Source organism: Bombus bifarius, unplaced genomic scaffold (genome assembly GCF_011952205.1).
Source record: "Bombus bifarius isolate JDL3187 unplaced genomic scaffold, Bbif_JDL3187 scf7180000008237, whole genome shotgun sequence".
In the NCBI taxonomy this organism is placed as follows: domain Eukaryota; kingdom Metazoa; phylum Arthropoda; class Insecta; order Hymenoptera; family Apidae; genus Bombus; species Bombus bifarius.
The window spans coordinates 254,084-277,833 of NW_022884532.1; the positions used below are offsets into that span (position 1 = coordinate 254,084).

General features: G+C 36.0%; 1 protein-coding gene across 4 annotated transcripts in view; it reads right to left on the reverse strand.

The window, feature by feature from the left end:
- LOC117211485 (glutamate receptor ionotropic, kainate 2) overlaps positions 1–23,750 on the reverse strand; it is a 211,583-nt gene that overhangs the window by 36,532 nt on the left and 151,301 nt on the right. For all 4 annotated transcript variants that reach the window (XR_004488262.1, XM_033455420.1, XM_033455418.1 and 1 more), the window contains exons 6-7: positions 20,595–20,736; positions 5,447–5,614 (exon numbers count right to left, since the gene is read on the reverse strand). Coding sequence is in view for 3 of the 4 variants with exons in the window: in XM_033455420.1 (XP_033311311.1) it covers positions 5,447–5,614; positions 20,595–20,736 (310 nt within the window). In the remaining variant the exon portion in view is untranslated. The remainder of the gene's footprint in view (positions 1–5,446; positions 5,615–20,594; positions 20,737–23,750) is intronic.

Genomic DNA, 23,750 nt, shown 5'->3' on the forward strand with positions numbered 1-23,750 from the left:
ATATCTAAAAAGTGATACATGTGAGGGTCAACGTCAGAATTATAAAATATTTCGTTCATAAGGTCTAAGCTTTATCTTAATCTTCTCCACTTTCTTCGCCAGATTTTTATTTCGCAATGCTAAACACGATCCGTAATAAATTCCTCCGGACGAGAATGCAACGAATCCAGCCATGGATTGGCTTGTCTCACAAGAAGAGCCTTTGTAAGTCACCGCGACGTGGCTTTTTATTGTGGCTTCCGGGTGCGTGGCAAGAATCGATTCCTCGTCGGTTCTATCCTTTCCTCGCAAGCAAGGGAATAGCGACGAGACGCTAGCCGATTTATTTGTCAAAACGTTGTCTCTCCCAAACGGTTACGAAGGATCCGAATTTAACGAAGTCCCGGCGAAAAAAGTGCATCCTCAAGTGCACCCATCGTTGACTTCCGCCGGGTCGTTTCCTCCGCGTTATGAACGGGTCAGGGATCAAACAAGCGTGGACTTCTCCAAGGGGAAAAGAAATGAATGGAGGGTATAGGAAAGGCAGAGAGACCGTAGGTAAAAAGATATAAAGCTCGGCAACCTTAGAATGCCCCGGGGTGCCTTCCAGCGGTTCCAGCCTCCATTATTTAACTGCTCCTTGGGCCGCTGATCTCGTTCAATTGTTTGCGTTTTCATAGGTGAGCCTGTGATCTTATTTTCTGCGTTTCTATCGGTCCCACGTAATACCTACTCTTATCCAAAGGGCAACCTTCATTCTAAGTTGAGATACCTTCGGAATATTTTATTCAATCTTGTAATTGAAAGTCACTTCCACGGGAAAGTGGTACGAATAACAAAATATTAAGCTGGAGAAGACTAAATGAAATTGGATTTTAGTAAATAAGATTTGTATACTTTTGAATGTTAAAATGCATTACCATGACGCACTTGTGAAAGCTTGCAAGTTTGGAAGAAAATATTCTACAGGAACGCATACAATTGCATTCATAACGAAATAATGAAATAACAGTAAAATACATATTTTCTTCCTCTCTTGCATCAATTATTAGGTGGAACTCGACTATTTGCAATATTTCGTCGATAGTTTAGTCAGTTTATTGGATCGTCAGAAAGATACGTCAGAAAGGGTACGATTAGAAAATTTCCTTCATTTAAAATCTGTCATGAAAGACATAATATATGTAAGATAACATTTAACGTATTATAGCTATCAGTAAATATCTTCTAAATTAAGACTACCACATTCCGATTTAAATTATAATCTATGATCTATGATTGCGCGTATTTTCAATCTTCTCCCTAGCTCCTCATGATCCGGAAATGCAGAGTTGCGGGTCTTCCATCAAATTCATCCATATCCAGACTCGTCATATAATGTGCGTCGACAAAAAAGTTACGGCGAAGTTCGTGCGAACGCGTGAGGGCGTCGATGCAATTTAACCTTTTTAAGGGAGTGAAAGCTGGTTTCGGTTGTGGCAGATGTTGCTTCCCACGAGATGACCGAACGTTCAGATTTGCTGCTCAACTTTTCCGCGGTTGGTGCCGTGCCAGATGCGCGCAATGATATAATCTGTCTCCGTGATGCAGGCTCACGAATCGGTCGAACGACTAACAATTAGGAACGTAACTTTCGTCCTGAACTTGTTTGGATTGTAGCTGAACGTTGGCGATTATCGCGTGTGAGAAAAATTATGATAATGAAGTGGAACGATAATGAAATATATGGAGAATGAAATAGAATGATTAGAAGACTCCAGGAATTTTTTATATTCGAAAGATGATTAAACATACATGAACTTTGAAGAATATATTATATTCGGAAAACAATAAAAAAAATGATAGTATGATTTCAATTATTAAGAGATAACACGAAATTCATAATAGTCCAATAACATAATAATATTAATGTTAAAGTTAGTGGTTGATTTTTAATGCACTATACCTCCTCTGTACAAAAGAAAGAGAAAACAAAAGATGAAAGAAAAAACAAAAGTAAATGAAACTCGTAAAATGAAATTTATTTCCATATAATCTAAAAGTATTTATTCATGAAAGAATTGAAAATCAAATTAAATTTGAGTAATATGTGACAAACATAATACCCTTTTTAAACAATTTTAATTCCTTTTCATTTACTAATCACGTTTTATCATTACCGCTATGAGCAAAAATTGGAGCGAAATAAATTTCTACCTTTATATTAAACAGCATAAAATACTTGGAGCAAATTTTGGAACATTCTGTTACTTACAATTGTAAAATTGTTTGAATAAAATGTCGAATGAACCGGCGAATACGGCAGGCTAAAAATTTTAGCACCCTTACTTCTACGTTCAATTGTATCATCAATCGTTTTAGTAATTTCCCTAGTCGCATTTCACCAATCGAAGCAAACAGAGAAAATAGGGATACCTAATGGGAATACTAGCGAGTGTGCATGTGCGTTCGCTGTGTACGTACATATGGATTCAGGGGATCACACATATATACTCGTACACGTAATACGATGTCATTTCGTTAGCGGGTTTATATGCGGCAGAATGAGGAACACACGGAGGAAGTAGGTAAATTGCATAGGCAATTTCCGCGACGAAATTCGCGCGATCAATCGAATACCGCAGTGAAATTGGCTACGAATTAGGTTGACCTATAGAAGTATTGTAACTAGAAACAGCGTTCGTTCCCTACATTTCTTTTTCGCGAATTATAAAGTTTTACATGTATCTTTACATAGAGTAAAATTTCTAAAATATTTGAAATTGAGAAAGTTTCTAAAATGAAATTAATGCCTTAAGCGATAAATTTATTAGCCAGAAAGCAATAATAATATCTTACTTTCGCAAAATAAAACATTTAAATCGGAAAATATTTATTCATAATAAAATTCAATGTATCTTTTGAACTCATATTTCAACGTAATGTAATATAGATGTCGACACGATTTGTGCTTATACATACATATGTATATGGGAAATTTACACGTGAAAATCTGTATAAAATGCATATAATATGTAAAAATATTTTAAAAAGTATCAATTTAAATTCTTTTTCTTTATTCGTATTTGCAAATATATGAATTAACAAATATGCGTGTATCTCGAGAAATATCTTTGGAAAATGAATTATTAAAATAACGTTGCAATTTCATTAAAAAAAAAAAAAAAAAATGGACAAAAATTTTATAGAATTAGGAAATGTCGTCATAAATTTAAATGACTGTGGAAGAAATTGCAATAATAATTGTCAAATTGAAAGTTTTAAACCAATAAATTTGGAGGCTGCACAAATAAGTAGTAGAAGTCAATGTAACACCAGACAAATTTAACAGCGGTTTTCGAAAAGTTGCACTATCTACGTCCGAGACTTGTTACCTGTAAAACAGTGGGTAGTGTATAAGAAGTTTGAGCTCTGTAATTTGCAGGACAAAGTTCTTTATGCACCGGATTCTTCCGGGTCCGCCGTTTCACTGAAAGGAAGTCGACTGTCGACTTATTTATGTGGGTTCCACAGAGCAGAAAGTTGAAAGCGACTTTGTTTCGGAACTTAAGGGAATCAAGACCGTTACAAGTCAGAAAGTCAAACAAGGGTCACGATAAAGAGGTTTCAGGGGTATTTAAAATCTCTTGTGGCGATAACAACAGTCAGAAACAAATATTTCATATTGTCTTGCAAGAAGGTCGACGATGAAAAAAATTGAAATCGGTAGAAAGAAATATTCATATTGTAAAATCTTATAATCGTTGCTTGAACAGTTTTCTTCCCTGTTTCATAATGAAGCTTTACAAAACAAGTTATATTCCAACGTAACTTTATGGAAGTGAGTGGAGTAACTAATTCAAATTAACTAAAATATCAAAGAGGTTTAACTGCGAACGTTTTAAAGTTTTTTTTCTCGGTTTCAAAGAGACAGATATTTTCCATGATTCCAATTCCTTACATTTAATTCTTATTTTATATAGAAATCACATAATCACGAGGAACTGTTACATTTCTGTAACGTCACATTGTTTCAGTTCCAAATTCTTGTAGAAAAGAAGCTTCCTTAATATTACAGTGTAATACTGCCTATAAGTTTAACCAACCAATTGGTTTAAAATATTTGTAAGTAATTGCGTAAAACTCTCACAAATAGAAAATTGTATTAGAGAATACAGTCTGCAGAGTTCTCTATAGGAACTTGAAGGAATTGGGAATTGTATAAAACATGTATCACACACACAAATTCCCTTAGACCTGTGCCCTCTTATATAATATAATTTATTAATTACATATTACAAGTTATAAGACATTTTTCTATTATAATTTTCCAATTTTATCATGATGTTTCTAATAGCAACTAGATTCCATCGAAATAATAAATCACGTTCGTATTACACACTACTCTCTCGATGACTAAATCAAAAAGTGTCAAATTCCAAACCAATGCTTAAATTACTTATTTATTACCCAAAATTTTGTAAAATATATCCATTCTAGCAAAAGAGTTCAACGGGAAACTAATCGCGGTTTCATCTTCTCTTCATTTTTCCAACATTTCACCTATACACGTTATATATCAGGAATTCAATTTCCCGTGGCACTTTTCGAAGTTTTCGAAAGGCGAAATATCGAATTATGTAGCACATTCCAGCTTATTCTCGGTCAAACATGAACAAGCGAACGGGTAACACCCGCTGCATTTGCAGCGGACGTTCCGCAAGTTGGAGGAAGATCGATGTAGCTGTCAAGCTGGCTTGTGCGGGAAGAATGTAAAATTAGAGTGTTATTACAACGGGCAAAGCGGTGGCAAGCGGCTAGCGTGCTCCGTTGGTGCGACGCGGAACAATCTATGCATTTGCATGCATACGGGACAGGTCTGATGAGTTCGAGCAGGCTCGTTCAGCGAGAAAATTACATCGACACCACAAGCCTGTAACTGTTAAAATCTTTCGCGCCGGCGAGGCGACGCGGCGCGTCGCGGTGCTAATTAAGTTCGCACGCGTGCACGCTGAAATTTTGTCTGTGCTCCGTCGGCGTAACGCGCTTACGTTATGCGCGCTGCCGCGCCATGAGAAAACAAACAACCATTTTCAACTCAGCGAATTTGTACGCGGCACACTTCTGTTAAACGTCCCGTATTGCGGGAATGTTCTTCAATCATACAAACGAATATAATATCAAAATCAGAATGGGTCTCAAATAAAATAGAATGAACTAATTAAATTTCAATAAACGTTGCAAATGGTTATACACGATTTTAAATTATTACCGCTATGTTTAAACGACCGAACTAATACAGGATGAAATTGATGGGTACGGTTTGATAAAAATTTAATTATCGTGAAAATCAATCTCTCCGCGGATAGTAGAAATATATCCAATATGATGAATATTCGAAATTTAGTAACTCGATCAATCGCTTCTATGTATAACCAATGACAATTATTCGAATTAATACGTAATATTAAGCGATATATTGTCGTACCTTGTTGGAACTCTGTCCCATATCGAGTTCTCGATTATAACGCTTCTCGCCGTAGATCCAATCTTGCACGACTTTCTGTATGTCTTGCTTCTCCGGATCCACTAATCGGAAGGCAGTGATATTGGTCCCGCCGTGCTTGAATTCCTCCAGATCGACGCTGTGTAGGTCCTGCAAGGAATTCGGTTCACTTTATGAATTTCTTGAACCGATTGCTGACTTTTTGCATGCTGCTCGACCAAGAATTTTATTGCCTCCCCGCGATAAACGTTTAATATCACCGTCCACACTAGACGTTTGCCAGGAATTCTGAGATTTATAGAAGCTTCTATATCTGCGGATGGGAAAAATTGTCATATTTCCGATACTTGGAATTATTGTCGTTCCAGATCGAAGATACATATATGTGGTTAATTTCTATAATCTTAATGTGGCGAGAAGAAACTTCATTAATGCTTGAAAAATAAAAATAAAGGAAATTTTATTTCCTGGTTGTGAAAAGTTGTATCCTTTGGAAGATATATTACATATTCAGTATAAACGACAAACGTAACTGTAAAATCGTAAGATTTATTAATGTGAAGGATAGATACATCTAATTTGAGATATCTTTGAGTACATAAGAACCTTTAGCTTCATTAAGAGCTGTACTACGTCAATTTAGGATTTCTTCCCATTTCCTTCGGAAGAAACAGCGTTTTACTCCATGGCAGGTTAATTTTTGTAAATGTTGGTTGCTATTTTTGCAAGAGATAGTGAGACAGATAGACACATGGAAGCAAAATATCAATTGGCAAATACCTTTCGTTAAGATTTAACTTTCGTCAAGATTTAAGTATTTCAAAGTTCTTAAAACTCCCATTTAATATCATTATACACATATTATCCATAAATGGCTAAACACCCGTGTATTCATAAATCAATAACATTTTGCTTAGAGAGAGAGAAAGAGAGAGAGAGAGTCGATAGAATCACCCTTTCATGATCGCCGTGTCATCGTTCGATTCAATTCTCTCTCTCGCATAACTCAATCCGTAATCACGTGTCCTACTACGCTTCCTAGGATAGATATTACTTGGCCGGACACGCGACGCCTATCAACAGAAATAGAGATATCTCGAGTGCGGAATGGAGCGAGCAGCTTCTTCACCGAGCTATCTACATCGTAGTGGCAGCCAGCGTGATTTAAAGTCGGCCGGCCTCAAAGCACAACTCCGAGCCGCGTCCACCTTTTCGAATGCTCAAGCAGCCAGCCACGACCATTTATTATCCTTTGTCCTGTGTCCTGGCCGGGATAGATAAGTTTGCCGGTTCCCGATCCGCTGTCCCCTACAATCGAACGATCGACTAGCCTCGCGATACACCAGGCACCATGGTCGATCGATTCGAACCGGTGATCGATCATCGCCTCGCCTCGGGACGTTCGTTCATTCTTTACGTCGTGATATTGCTTCCAGCGACACACACAGGCCTTCCTTTCTCGCTTCGGATCGATAAAATTACACGAATTTCGATAGTTTCGTATCTGAATAGGGTCCGAGGTGCCGAAAGAAAATCGCTGGGAGCTGTTGCTAACTTTTATTCAGGTTGTTCGAACATTGGCAAATTAGCAAATCTAAATTATAAACATTCTCTCCTGATATAAAGGGAATTTGCATGATGTTGGTTGATTGTCGTTTATGGTGTCGCTAATGGTGGGTTTAAGTTCGTATGTAGTTATAAATGCAACTCATTATCAATTCACCAGTATAGAAATTTTGTTTTAGAATGTAATTACCGTTCATAACGAGTACCAATCAGTTGATCAGATTACTGAAATCTTAAATTTTGCTACAGCAAAATCAGAGGAATGTCGTTTACTACCGAGCAATAATCCTTAACAATGACACATGATCTCCAGTAGACGTATATAATAAATCTTCCTCCATAACACCCGGGTTAACAATCTCATATTCAACGACATAATCTCCCATAGTGCCACAAATTACTTCACCAACTAAATGTAACTAATCATTTCGAGTCAACCAAATGCAGCAAATAATTTTATCATCTTCTCGAACGTTGATCTTAAGGATCGAAGACAATAAGAAACACGCATTAACGAGTCAATGAAATGCTTGTCGCCAAATTAAGCTCGCTCCATGAAACATTGATTCAGGAAGACACGAAGTTATGGCCGTTCGCGTAGACGTGGTCTCGCATTTCGAGGCCACAAATTTCGACATGACCCCCGAATTCTACGACGCCGACGTATTATCGCATCTCGCTGGTCATTACGGTTATTATGCCTGTTACGGTTATGATGATTGTTATCGTGGTTATAGTACCCGCTGCCATTAAGCTTCTTATTACTAGCGTTTAGTAGACGTAGCACCGCGCTACCAGTTCTGACTCCTTATTACCATCGAGTTATTTAGCCGCGGTCGCATAATCGCGTCTCCCATTTATATTCCACATTTCCCTCAAATTCCACTCATTTCAATTACGTGATGCAAATCGTTCGCCATTATCGATTTTAATATCATCGATTGTTGGAGAATACGGGGCTAATAGATTGATATTGCCAGACCAATCGGTCTTCAATTGTGATGAACAGCATCAATTTTTGGAAAATTTACTCTCAACAGCCTGATACTGGTAGGTCGATCGGTCGTTATTATCAATTAATAGCATCGATTTTTGAAAGATATGAGGATAATAGATTGATATTTGTAGGCCAACCGGTTGCCAATTTTGATTCATCGCGTCGATTTTCAAAAGATATATGTTCAATAGATTGATATTTCTACGTCGTTCGTTCGCCATTATCGATAAATAACGCCCGTTTTTGGAAGATTAACGGTTAATAGATTGGTAGGTCGGTCGGTCGCCATTAACGGTCGCGTTTGTTCAATTTCAGAGGAACGCTGCTTCCAGGTTATTTCTCCTTTTCGTTGTCGGTATATTGCATCGGTGATCATTAGACCGATGTAATAGAATCGCTATGATTTTATCGGTAATATACGCGCGTTGAATACAGCTGGCATCAAAGCGCAATTACAGTTCGTTGCATGAAACTTATTTACGCCAGGTATTTCGTTTATTAATTCATTACACCTCGGGCAACATCATTTTACCGTTCGTCGAGCACTCTACCCAACCAATACTGCCGTATTTTCTTGCTTTCGCCTTGTTCCTTGCGAATAATGCGAGTTATCCCAGAGAAAGATGCGGTCAGCCTTTTGTTCTACAGTGGCTTGCGAATATATTTGAATATTTACCATAGAAGATTTTTACGATTTTTTATATCATGTGTGTTTGGAACATTTTGGAATTTCATTACTACCATAATGAGTAAACTTATACCAATCTGAAAATGTATACAGACGGTATAAAATATTTACTGCAAAACGTACATTTAGTAAAAAATTAATATACAGCTCCAACGACGATCTTAAGAATATCATAAATCTTACAGATAGTCCCACTGAATATTCAAGCTTATTAACGTAATGAATGATTGACTGCTTAAATACTTTTGTAATTGTAAACTTTTGTACGAAACGTATAAGCTTAGACCATAAATGCCCTATAGCTTCTACATATATGTATATTTAGATTTATTTCTTTTTTTTTTTTTTTTACAAAGGAGTTTATTGAGTCCAGAAATACAGTTTTTAAGTGCATTATTCACAATAAACATGAATTTTTATAATGGTATGTTAGGCAAAGGTACCGATACGCGGCGGTACGACGTAGCCATGCTGTATTATGTGTCGGCGCTTTACATTTTTTGTTGTATGATGCGGTCTTTAGATTTATTTCAAATCTTATCAATATGATCATGATATTCTTATCACACTGCCAATAAAATTCCAAAGTATTTTATACATATAACGTACATAATATACTCGTATTCATAAAAGGTGTCTGCAAATCTTCGAATATTTTCATGAAGACATTTCTATGTAGGTACGTATTAAGTGCAAACTGTTAAAGCAAAAATAACGCTATTCTGGGACTAGGTACATATATTTTGTTATAATTTAATTTATGAGCACTTTCGTAAGGAAGGAAGAGTTAAATCATCGCTAAGTATTTACGCATATTTTTCATACCAGGAATAAATTGTGCTTTGACCGGTCTTCCATAATTAACAGACCCGTTATTCCGAACGGAAAGTGGTAATTTCGAGGAAAAATGACCCCGTCGATACGAGTGCTCGTTATTCATCGAATTATGACCATTTTAACATACTGGTTGACAGATAATGAACAGCTGATTTCGCGTAATTGTTCATTAATCAGTAGGTCGAATGTACATAAATTTCAACGGAGTACCCGTCGACGCGCTTCCAATTTCAGTAGATCATTGTAAAATATAGATCGTCACGATCTAATGAAAACAGTACTTAATTTGATCACCGCGAACGATACTTGAAATAACTGTTTGGATAATTTATAGAACCTCTTCTCTTGTTTCGACCGATTAATGCCCTTTTTCTATATCTCCTACACGTATGAACTATTCGCTGTGAATAATAAAGTTTATATTACATATGCTAGTTAAGAGCATTTAGGTATTTATTTAGAGCATTAAATGCGCGACCAAAGAAAGAAAGTCTAATATGATGTAGAAGCGCAAAATAAAAATAATTATATTTATATTAAATGCTTGAAATTATAGTACGAATGAAAAGTTCGCGGGAATACAAAATTTAGATAGTCGTTAGACGTGAAATAGATAGGAAAATAAGAAAAAGAAAATGTATCGGTGTGTATAGAAGTAGAAGAATAGAAAGATTCATATTTATAAACTGAGACTTTAAAAGTTTTATAAAAATTTATAGTAATATAATAAGTAATAAAATATTTATTTATTATTAAAGAGCTGATCACAAATCCTTTGTATGCGTTCACGAAATATTTTTACCGTTGAAAATCTACCTCATATTTTCTTCTATATTTATATAATTATAATATATATCAGTATGAAGATTTTAAAAAATTCCAAAAACTATAACTAAAAGTAATCTTATGAAATAAAGCATTATTCGTTTACTGATAGTAACAAATTTTACTAGGATAATATGAAATCCTAATATCCCATTACAACATTAATAAGCTCATTTTGAAACAACAAAATCATATTTATTTTGCCGAAGGAAATGGACATTTCATATCACATGATATGCAAAATCAGAATTCCTTTTCAATCCATGTCGCTCACCGTCGAACTAGCGACGTGGAATGTCACTCGGCATACTAGCACCAAAAGCGTGACAAACGAAAGCAGCAGAATTTTCGCGCTAGTCATGTATAAAAAGTACCCAACACAGACAAGCAGACGACTATCGAGTGAACCGACGATCGATAACTATCGTTTCCCGTGATTTACACCAAGCCACGCGTATCACATACGTAATCTTCACTTGTCTTGCAGCAGAACATCCTCGAGAGTTAGATAAAAATGCCGCATACACACTTTGAATGCGAAACGTCGCGTTCTTGTGCAGTTTCGCGTAAAACATTCTTCGCTACGTGACATCATGACGTCGACGAGAAACGAGACGTTTCGAGAAGATACTGCGTATGAAGATTTTTTGACCAACAACGACCTTCATCTGGAATAATTTGATGACTACAGGCGATAAATCACATTTTTTATTTCTTATAAAGAAACAATTTTAAAACTCGATACATTCTTAATCAATGTCAAAATTGTGTTGTCAGTAGGTTTTGGAGTTAAACACGAGTTTCAGTTTTCTCTAAAATTTGAAAAATATTGCTCATTGCGATATTAAGGTATTTAAATATTGTTTTTCTTAATAATTGTCTTAATATTAAATTTCAACTTATCAGCTATTTTAAAAAGATTATTTCCATGCCCATATTAAAACTCTTGTGATTAATCATATTTCTCTTATTGCAATGTATTTGTAATGTGTATTTCATAGCATTTCTTTAATAGCGCCTTTAAAACCATATAAAAAATCTATGCAGTTCAGTCGTTAATTGAGTAATATCCCTTGTCAGTGGGGAATAACTCGTTGAGCTCTCACTTAAAAAACATCGAGATAGCGCGTTAGAATATGAAAAAAAGAAAGAAATCGTTTTAATAAATTTCGTAAATGGCGAACGGGCCGGAAGTTGTTCTCTGTCGTGAATTTTCAGTTTGAATTAATGACGGCGTAAATCTGCCCCGTGGATTTTATTGGTGCGGCAGGAGCACTGCCGCACTATGATAATAAAGATGCTATGCGGTAATAAAGAGCAATTAAGTTTGTTTTTTATTTCACCTTTTTTATTCATCTCCGAAGCTGTTCTATATCGAGAAACGTTATATCACGTGCACAATGCTTCGCAACAAGGTTGCTTAGAGAGAAAAATAGAAACTGAACGGGCTACTAATGGAGAAGCAAATTTTCGACAAATGAGGAGTTTTTAAACTGAAAACCAAACGTATCGAAACAGCGCAGCGTAACAAACTACTTGATTTTATTTTCCTTTTTCATTCGTTGAACTCGGTTTTTCTTGGTGTTAAATTAACGTTTGAAAAACAATTTCCTATTAATCAACGCAAGTTAATGCACCGTTTAATTTATTCGCAAACGAACGGGATAGTGTTTATTTTCTATTCTTGCTTTACGTTTTTCTATACTGGCTTTTATTTTCCCTATAAGTTCATCAATCGACAATATCAACACGACGCGCGACTCGTGTCCAATCTATTTGTTTCGATTCGACGAAATTTAATAGCGTCACTACGGTTCATCGGCTGTGCTTCGTCAATCAAATTTCTCAACGATTAAAATGTCATTAATTTTGTTTGTCTTTAAGCGCGAATTGCATCAATGGATCAGTCCAATAGTTTCTTAAGGTGGTCAGCAGGATCTGGTTGGAGGGCCAGTTACATGATACAAATGAAAATAAATACCTAACTTCCAGACTATTCCCGTTGTCGTATACACAACATTTTATTCAGAGAACGTTGAAATACTCCTACAATCACGCGGTATTCGTCATAATTAATTTCCACGCTGTCCGCTCTTCTGTGTGGTCCGCTTGCAATATCGTCCTCATACTTTCATTCGGCGACTTTTTTCAAAAGTTTTAAATTACCGCACACCTAGCTCGTTAAAAGACCGATCTGCAGTCATTCCTTTTAAAAAAACATCGCTTGCTCATTCTCGTGGCAATTAACTCCTTGTCTCTTTGATATTAGCTGGCTCGAATCAAACCGTTTAACGCGTTCATACGAACCGCTAATTATCGTTCGATTTTCATCCCAGTGAATGATGACGTTGCACGATATTGCCAACGTAATGAGTATCGAGCGATATTTACTTGACACTGGACCGAAACGAGAGATCAGCGCCGAGAAAGTGTTCGCTCGTGAACAAACGATTGATAATTTCATTGTTTATAAAGGGGATCGAGTTTTAATACTGTTCGGCCCGCAGGAAAAATCGAGGGAGAAAATTATTCGATAGGTTTATCAACGATGAAAGTTTGATTAAATGTTCTGTAATACCAGGCTCTTTCTCGCTTGGCTTGTTTCTCGAACGTGATCCGAGATTATTTCCTAGATTACGGGAATATAGTGTCGTATATGAATTACATACATGTATATTTACTTTTTAGGATTGCTGTGATATTATTATTCAATTTCCAAGAATACCGACGCTCCATAAAATCATGTATTAACTATCGCGTCCTATCGATAGAGATTGGCCACTCGATCACAGAGCAATTATTTCCCTTCTGAGTCGTTTATCGATTACCAGTACAATGGTTAACACGTGCAGCTGACAAGGGAACAACGCAACACCATTTTTCCGCCCGTCCCGTGGCTCTGCAGAATGTCAGAAAACATTCCGTCCAATCAACTGATATACTAAAATTTTGCTGAAAAATATCGCGCGTTCTTAAACTTTTGATTAATATTGAAAATCGAGTACTATGGAGAACAACAAGCTTCATAAACTGCATATTATATTCTTAAATAACAACGCACCCGTTAGACGTGTTAAACTACACATATTGCTGTTTGATCGTGGCTTCGCGTGTTATCGGTCGTACAAGATCGACTTGTTTCGCTCAAATCCTCGCGATAAATATACGATTACGTCGCGGCTGGCTAACGAGTAACGTTGCAGAACGATTAAAAATCAATGGCCGGAAGGGTTGTTGCTCAACACCGCGACAAATCTTCATCCCTGTTCGGTGGCGAACACTAACCACCCGCAAGCGTAGCATCGAACACGGAAACCAGTGGGCGGGAACAATGCACAGCGTCGACCTCGAGCGTCTGAACAAATACCGTCTCTAATTTACATTTTAATGGATCTAAATTGAAATCTGCTAGACACGGCCGAGATAAATTGTACCGAGGTTACACAGGCTATTTACTTTTTATCACTTATTGCTGACTGGCGGGCAGCGTTCGCTCTGCTGTGTCTGTTCGCGCGCGGAGCAAATTGCGAATTGCTAATTATTCCCGGGATCGTTTAAAGTATAAATTGGGGAACGATGGTTATTACTGTTTATTCGAGACTGAAAATGGTAATTTGATGCGAAGAATCGTCCGTTGGACAGAAATATTTATGTATTGTTGAACCTTCACGATAGGGCACGTAGTTGTAATAAATAGATATAGCTAACAGGTATAATAGTAGATGCAATATTCAGTTGACGTTCGCATAATTTTCTGATTCTGTGCAATGACGTGTAATACAGTGTTTATGTCCGTTTGAATATGAAATATCACGAAATGTCTACGTTTTGATATGCAGAATATAAGATTACGAGTTTAGATGTACATATTTAACTTAAGGTTCATATATCAAATAGCGAAGCTCCAATTAAAATTAAAAATTGATTATATTACAGTCATATATTTGTTCTAATATCTCTAATATTTCAGTGTTACATTTAACATATTTTGTGCTATTAACTTTGTTTTATTCATTAAACAATTTCAACGTGTCAACAGCGGTCTACTATAATTTAGTCATTACATAGTTTAGTATGCATTAATGTTCAATGAGTTTTGACAGCGCTCTAACAATTTATCAATAATCTACAGGAAGTTCGAGGAGGCATTCAATGTTTAACAAGTTCCTACCTTGCGCGTTTTGATGGATTTAAATAACTGACAAGCTAGATTATTACAAGTTCTTTATACAATTCATATGTAATGTTTATTGACTTTTAAGGTGTCAATCTTAAAGTTAAATCAATCACAGGTCTGGTTTCAACTTTTAATAGATTTTAATTACTACATTAGATAGTTAAAAATCTCTGAACACTTGGATAAAAATAAAAAAAAAGAATAGAAGAATTTTTTCAGGTACAAAAAAAATTAGCTATGCTTGCGTCTAGAGTTAATAACATCTGTAATTACTGCTTCTTAAAATTAAAAGTAACGCAACAAGAGAAATTATACGACTAAGATATTCGCGTGATTTTAATTGCAATTAAAACCATAAAATCGACGGCAAGCCTGAGTAAACATAACTTTTAGATCCTAAGAACATAATAAGGTGACTCGACTTATATACATACATCGCGATTACTCAACCGGGTCAGCGATGCTTCGAAGAAGCTCGACTAACCGTGGACAACGATAAATTGCTAATTACTTTGGAACGGCTCTCTCTCTCTCTCTCTATCTTACTTTCTCTCTCTTTCTCTTCTCATCGTCAACTACGGCGAAAGCGCAGGAAATCTCTTCTGCCTTGGCTGAACGTTTTTCACGGGAATTGGATAAAGGTAAGCGAACGCGATATTTTCGAACGCGTTTAAAACGTCCAGACAAATTATAAATAATTTCTCAAGCTGCGTGTGGTGTATCAGTTAAGCAGTATAATTATTTTTTATTTATAATACAGATTTTATTAATATTAGTACATTTTTTATTAGATATTGCAGCGAGAAATAAAATAACAGTAAAATTGGGATACAAATAGAATAGAAAAACACTATAAAAGCTCAAAAATAAATAAATTTGTTGTCTCTGTTAAGCATTAATAAATTTTTTTAAAAAGGAAAAATTTGTGATAATACTCTTTAACTTTAAATGCACAATTTTTCAAAGTATGATAAGATACGCTTTGAGCTTTTCAATTTCTATAAGATTTGCTGAATCTGTGCGAAGTGTTTCTTGCCAAATATATGACCACATATTTATATGTAATATTATATTATATATATTAATGTATAATAATAAATATAATATATTCGAACACATTATTATAGATATACATCGTCCATAAGTGTTGGGACACCTGCTGGTCCCATATAAAACGTAATAATTGACTCAATTTATTACAAAGGCGATTATTCGGGTAGAAGCATGTATTTAGGCAAAATAACGATTCCGAATACGCAACAGAAATTTGTAAAAGTTATTTGCAACTGTTGTGGGAAAATAATCAATTAAGGATTACAATTGACGTCCACGATGCTTTAATTTAAATTTCATTGAGAAAATTTTAAGTGAATTACATAGTAAATTCAGGGCAGTCTGCTGAAAGTTAAACGTGACTCTCGCAATCAGTCAAGGAATGTATAAAATCAAAGGATAATAGATACAGTAGACAATCTACTGATGTTACGTGAGTGTACAGATTCATCAGTGTTTGAAGGAAACCAACTTGTTTTTGTTATTTGTAACATAATTGATCATATATATTTATTATACATATATAAGCTTTATCTACCCCACGATTTCAATTGAAATACTAATCCTAAGGAGTTTAATAAGTCTCAAATGATTTCTTTCTTTCTCTCAAAGATTTATTTTAACGAGTGTTCTATTATTTCTAAACAGAGGTATATGTATCTCAAAGTTACACCAATTAACAATCATAATGATAGTATCGACCAATGTTGCAACCCTTGCAGTCCTGTCTGCCTCAGGAAAATCTGAAGCACGTTGTTCATCACCTAACAGACCGTATTAATCCTCGAATCCTATTCACAACGGTCTCATTTCTGCAATTCTTTTTTTCCCAAGCAGCATCCACTCGAAACAGATCGTAGCCTTCCAAGATGCATCGAAAAGCATTTTATATGCACGCCGCATAAACAAGATATCCGTCTTCATTTTACCGTAACGCAAGAAACAACGTTATTTATGAGCTGACCTGATAAATGCACGCTACGAAGAAGAATACGGCCTCAAGCTAACGAATTTTCCAATTACAACGAGCAATTCGAGAGAACGACCGCGGCGAACTCCGAACAGATATCCATGGAATAATTTCTGGATGCAGCATACACAGAACACCGCACTCTTTTATCCCTCATTTCTGATCGCGCCGTGAATCATTTTCTAGACGCATCCACCGAATAATTGCGAGGCGAACCGTGGACGAGGAGAGCTACAAATTGCCCCTGTATTACGAGTAATTTATAATTATAAGGCCCGGCGAACAATCTGCGCCGATGTTTTTCGCTGTGCAACCTGTTATTTCGCGCTCGACTAAATATTCCTAGGACGCGGCGGGAAAGGAAATAGTTGCTGAAACTAACTGAGACTATCTTGCCTTCGTTCCTGTACGTATGTCATGGATGAAAAGGAGCGAAAGGAAGCACACCCTCGTTCGTAAATATCTGGATACGCTATAATATCGTATAAAATGTGATAATCGTTGTAGATGATTAATGGCCATTTATCTTAAGAAAATACAACAGGATTTTGTAAAAAAGTATCTGTGAGAAGAAAATGATGAATTAAAATTTATTGAAAAGATTTAGAACGAATTAGGTGAACAATTTATAGTAATAATAGACAATCTCGAATAATCGTGAGATTTGCTCTCGAAATTATTTTAATTTCAACTGTCTTTCAATAATATGTATTTGAACATGTATCTCTGAGATGTAATGAGAAAATTCGTATTTCTGATGCAATTAATGATATTGATTTAATGAAATCAGAAACTGTTTGAAATATTATTTTCATAAAGATTTATCCCACTACAAAATATAAGCCAAATAAAGATTACTTAATTTCATACGTAAACAACGAAATAATTTCATTTCATTTTTAACTAATGAGATAATTTGTAGGGAGATCATTTGCTCGTTCAAATAAACTTAATGCGTAATCATTTCAAAATAACATTTAGCTAAATGAAATAATGTATTATTTAAACGTTTATTTCTCAAATATATTTGAATGTTATTATACAAACAACGCATATTCTCATTTATTCTTCAGTAGAATTATGTAAAGAAAATATTTGAGAAATAAATGTTTAAATAATACGTTACTTTATTAGGTAAATGTTACTTTGAAATGATTACGCGATCGAATAATTTTCTGGTGATTCAATGCGGTTCAATATCAGTCAACTCGATACTTGATGATTAAGGAATGATAGGATACAATCAAGTAAGCAGGATAAATCGTTTATTCGCGATGATAACGCGCAGTGAATGATGTCAGCATTACAGGAATAAGAGAAGAGAAACTATTAGGTATGTCTTGGATTGGTATATGTGGCGTAAGATTACGTATGATGATATCGTATCGGAAGAATTGATGACTTTCGTTATGTGTTGCGATAACTTGTTGAACACACTTTTGCACAGTTCTACCTCAGTCTAAAGACTATGCTGAACATTTTTCATCGGTAATTACAGAAGATAAAGTAATTCAGCAATCTCGACTAGTATTTTTTTCACCTTTGTCGAAGAAATCTGTCGGACGTCCATGTGCAATCTTCAATTTGTCATGCCGCTCTTAATGCGCTATCTTATTAGAGAAAACAGAAAGCAGATGTACTCGACTTGATTGAGTTATACACGTTGTTTCGTATGAAAAATATTGTTACGCGTCGTGAGTTCACTTGCACTTTGACTGCGCCTCGATTATTCTATTCTATTCTGTTCTATCGTACGAGATAAATCATCCAAAAGATACGAAAATGTTTGAAAATTTAAGCTTCCCTTGACACTGTTCTCCACGTTAAATAGGAATATGTAAGAAATATTTAAAGGTAAATAAAAACAATACTATTCACTCCACGAAAAAAGACTAAAATATCCACGAAAAATTATTTGGACACTACCGTAACAAACTTTTATGAATACGCAGGCTCCATAATACTTTTATAAACCTAGTTTCGCGTTATTGTATATTAGAAAGAATCAAACAAAGAACAGGATGTTTCTCATCTGAAACTTTCATCAGTAAGAAAAGACGAAATTTCTTGCGATGCACAGTACTTTCTTGGCGCAAACTAGGGAAAAATAGGGATCTCGCGACACGATATGTCGATTCTATGCATCCATCTCCGGAGAATTTTATTCCCCTACCCCTGGTCCTCTGTTACATGCCATTGAGAGAAAAGTTGAGAAAGAAAGAATATTGAGAGACGATCGGTGATATTGCACAAATCGCGCCTCCAGCTATTCTGGGACAACACGTACGGCGATTTCGTCTTTTTCCTTCCGTCCCGTACAATCCGAATCACAGAAATCCGTGCAGACTACTCGAACCTTCGGGATATTCTCTTTGCGCGAACAACTACAAAGAGGATCGGTCTCTTACGTGCATTAATGCAGGAACGTGATCGAGGAAATCGAACGAGGGACCTGTGTTCCATGTAAACACACAGTCACACGTATATACGAGCAAAGTATTCTTTGGTATACCTTAAAATCTTGAATTTATACATTGTGGTGGTAAATTCATGACACAATAAAAGTCAGGATGATTCTATGCCACAAAATAAAAAGGAAATCAAGAACTATAAATAGAGTACATTCGAAGCTTTATTTCGGAGAAAATTGAGTTTATAAATTCAACGTCATTAATTTTATTCGTGTTGTTTGTGAGATCCATATAGGGAGGAACGGAAAAGGCAGAGGCATCGAGACTTTTTGTCAGTTAACAGTCAGTCAATGAGTGAAGAAATGAAAGGAAGTACCGTTAAGTGGAAGGCTGAAGTCTGTGATTACTCTAATGATCCCCCTGATAATTGGTTTTCAGCAAAATTAAAGAGAGAGAGCAAGATCTTTTGAGGATTACCACCGACAGGAAACGAGACATCAGTAGCGTTACGGTAATGGTAATTATTTCTATGAAAATATTACGTGCTAAGTATCCATCCTATAAACGACCTCTTGCTCTTCTTACAGATTCGATCGTGTAAAAAAATAAAGAAAAAGTTCCATCTTCTCAGTGTCCATTCTACAAACAAAAAAACGAGATACCGTTCGTCTTTCTTAAACATAAAAGATTCTAGTACATTGTAACTTGACGCAGATCGTTATAGACCTTTGCTAAAAAAAGGAGACAAAAAAGTAGATTCACGGATAAAACATGCTCGATAAAAGCGAGCAGTGGCAGTTCCTTCGTTTCATAATACCCACGCTTTTTTATTTTCTTCGTTTATGAAAAGAACAAACTTGATGAAAAGAACAACTTTATCGCGCGTTGCAATAGCGCTTCGCGACGACACTTTCAGCGACCTATATGCCCGATTCGGTGTATTGGCTCAATTGATTATTCTGTGTAATATAAAAAGCATTTATATCCATAAAGTATAAGAAACGAAGAAGCATAGAGTATTATAATAACGATACCCAATAATACGATGCATAAATTATGCAAACATTCGCAGTCCACTCATAAGGATTGAATAGTAATGCTATAAATTTTATTCGTGATTTTACGATTTTAAAACCACTGTGCGTCACTCGGCGTCGTCGAATGCGCATGTCGTTGAAAGTTCCATTATACCAGGGACAGTGTAATCTAGAACGTTCCCTCGTTGATTCAAACATCGATGGAAGACAATCTACGCTTCTGCAGCCTTGGTGCAGCCTTGGTACACCCTGTTATCGATTCCTTCTCGCTCACTTATCGATAATTTCCCACCCTTTTGGCCCAGACGCTTATCGATTCTGATCACGAGCGCACACCTCCGAGCCCATCGAAAAGCACAGAGAAAATTTGAGAGACGATAAACGAGGCGAACCCGTGAAAATTAGTTTATACGCATAACTCGCGTGTCTGACATGACAGTTCCAATTTCAGAGATAGGTTCTGTCGTGGAAAGGAGTGGCTGATTTCGGTATGGAGAGGGTGGGAAAGTTGAACGTAACTGGAATCGTGTCCAGCATTAATTGCATTCTCATCTAATTAAAAGACTCACCAGAGAGGTGATGAGGTAACTGTGATAGTCGCTCATCATTCCTATTTGTTGAGCCTGCTTCAACACATCGTAAATCCTCTCGGTAGAGCAATCCAGTACAATGTGCGACTCGGCCGAGTTTTTTATCTGTTTTAGCAACGGCCTGAAACAGAAGGTAAAATGTAGGTTAGTATATGTGTGAATGTGGCGAAGGCGGAACCATAACACGTCTCCCGCGCTTTATGGGTGGATATTTTTTCGCTAATTTTGCTATTAATACTAAGATTGTATGGTGGGATGTAACGTATACCAATACTTCTGAAAATAATATTAGTGTGTTACAGGATATATTCTTCGTACTTGTTGATATTCAACATCATTTTCCCATATCGGATCTTTTCGTTGCAACATGTGTTGAGTTTTGATTGTATCGCAAGAAGATGTGCATATTTTGAACTTTCAATAAAGCTAAACGTGTTTCGTATATTCATATAATTCGTATGCGAAAAATTGGCACAGTGTGTAGCACGGATTAAAGTTACTGAAATCCTTTAGGTATATCGCGACTTATAGTAAAATTTTTAGATACGCGACTTCCTCGGTTTTAAGCATCGCACGGGATCTTCGCGAAAGCAGTCCCTGGTGCTTTCACGCCACCTCCTTTTTTACGAACTTGAAAATATTACGGTCGTTTCATGTAATTTTCGAACATGATGTTTCCGAGAAAGCGATGCTAGTACGGTAATTCTGCGGAAGCGACTGTAGTTGATAGAATATTCTATTGTGTTCTCGTCCCTGTAAAATAAATCTTGTACATTACAGGGAGAGAAACGTTTCATCTTTGCATAAATCACCATAAAGGTTCTTTTTTTTGCTTGATCCTTGATCCTCAAGAAAGTTTTAAAGAACATCATATTTTCTATGACCAATCGAGTCAAATAAAATAGTGAATATGTATTGCGAGAATCAAAAAATTAATAATTATGAATGAAAAATTATGTCTTTCGAATGAAAAAATCATTAAATTCAATTTTGTAATAATTAATGTTAATTTCATATTGCTACTCTTCATACGGATTCACTTACAATTAGATTTCCTATCATTAGAATTTCAATACCATTAAGTTGACTGGGAAGTTCTGTCGTCAGATTTCGTTTGAATATTTGCTATTTTATTTGGAGCTTTTCATAAGTCATATTTTCATCACCAAGATATAAAACATGTATAAAAAAAGGTAATATTATCGGAGAAAGTACATGCTATTGATCAATTAATTGTTTTGCAACTATATGTATGTTAAATGGTGCATTCTGTGCGAATTATTGGAGCTAGCTTTAACAGCTATTATCATATGGAACAGTAATTTATATTGTTAATACACATGGTTGAATTTATCATCTTGATACATGTAACGAAATGATAGTAACAAAAATATATAGTTCCATCTAGTCAAATTATATTAATATCATAATGAATAACACTGGAAGAGAAACTTCAGAGATATTTCATTAATTTTTCATCACGAAATAAACAAACTTTCAAGCAAACCATGTTTCGCATTCTCAGCAGATTATAATAAATAATTTTCAAGAAGCAACAGCGCGAGTACTCCCGAACCGGACATCTTGTACTTCACAAAACTTTGTAAATTGTTTATCGGATAAAAAATGAGAAGATGAGGAAGGAGGAAAGTATAAAATGAAGGACAAAGAAGAACATCGGATTGGATACTTGATTGCGAATCGTGAAAATAACCATCCCAACAATGCAGTTCGCACGCATTCTGTTGGCGGTCCACCCGTTCCCACGAGGACGAAATAACTTCCGATTCCGGAGCTACGTTCCATGTACTTTTGATCAAAATTTCATAACACGAGCATCCTCTTCCCGGCCTTCCGCTCGCCTCCACTCATTCAACATGCACGATAATGCGAATCTCCTTATGCGCCCGGCGCAACTTGGACTGCTGCTCATTGCGCGAATTTTTCATGGGCCTTTACATAATTCAGCGGAAAGTCTCTTTCGTGTGCGTCGTTCCGGTGCTCCAACGCAGCTATTCTTACGATGGCCGACAATCGAGCCAGGTATCTTTCGTCAAATCTTCCGCACAACAATGAAAACTGAAGACAGTGTGCAGAAACATCTCGTTACAGGCAAAACAAAGGAAAAAGAAAGAGTTGGACGTAGCCAAGTATAAAAGTACCCTTTGACTTGAAAAAGGAAAATCGTCACCTTCTTAGAATCGCATACAGTAGGTTTCGTGAGTTACTTGGACACGTTGGTCAGTTTGTAATAACAGTATGCGAATGTTACCAAGGAGTACAAATTATGAATTAAACCACTTACTATCTTTTCGTGGAATTATCATCATATACAAAGTATAAATATCAAAATATTTATTATATGTACTGCCGCGTACACTTGTTTGTTTAGATACCACTACACCGGTTGTATTAACATCGCAAGTATTTCTATCTTTATAAAACACTTTTCAATCTGTCCTATATTTATAAAATTAAGGAATTTAAAGATAAGAAACTTGTCAAGTAACAAACTAATTTTACGGTTTAACAAAAGTATCACTTATGTGCGTTCGAAAACGAATTTAATCTCACCACAATATTTTATTGTATGCGTGTATAATGATTATAACGAATAAAACGTTCGAGCCAGCTAGTTTTCGTCGAGTCTTCCATATAACGACGAAAACTAGAAACAATGTGCAGAAACATTGTGTTAGAAACCGAACGGAGTAAGCGGCAAAAGTTGGGCGGAGGTGAGTATAAAAGCGTAGCATTTATGATGTGGAAACCGTACGACGAAGAATACTTCATGATTGGTTGAATTTATGGGGGTGTATCGCGAGGCAATATAGAGTGGTAAGTAAGCAAGATCTAACGAGTTGAAATGTAACGACCCTCCAGTTTTACCGGCCAAACTGCTCCATTGTGCGATTCACGACCTATTAATACGGCCATTAAGAAGTTTGAATAGGAATGATAAATCAGACTGGAGAGGCTTCTTTGTTCGTTGGTGTTCGTCCCTCGCGTAATCTCGTAAGACTCGAGGAACTGCGGTAAAAGCTGGCGACATTATGCTGGCTGATTTAAAAGCAGCCTGAATTTGTATTACATCGTTCTTAATTATTTTTACTGAATATATGGGCAAGGAAACTT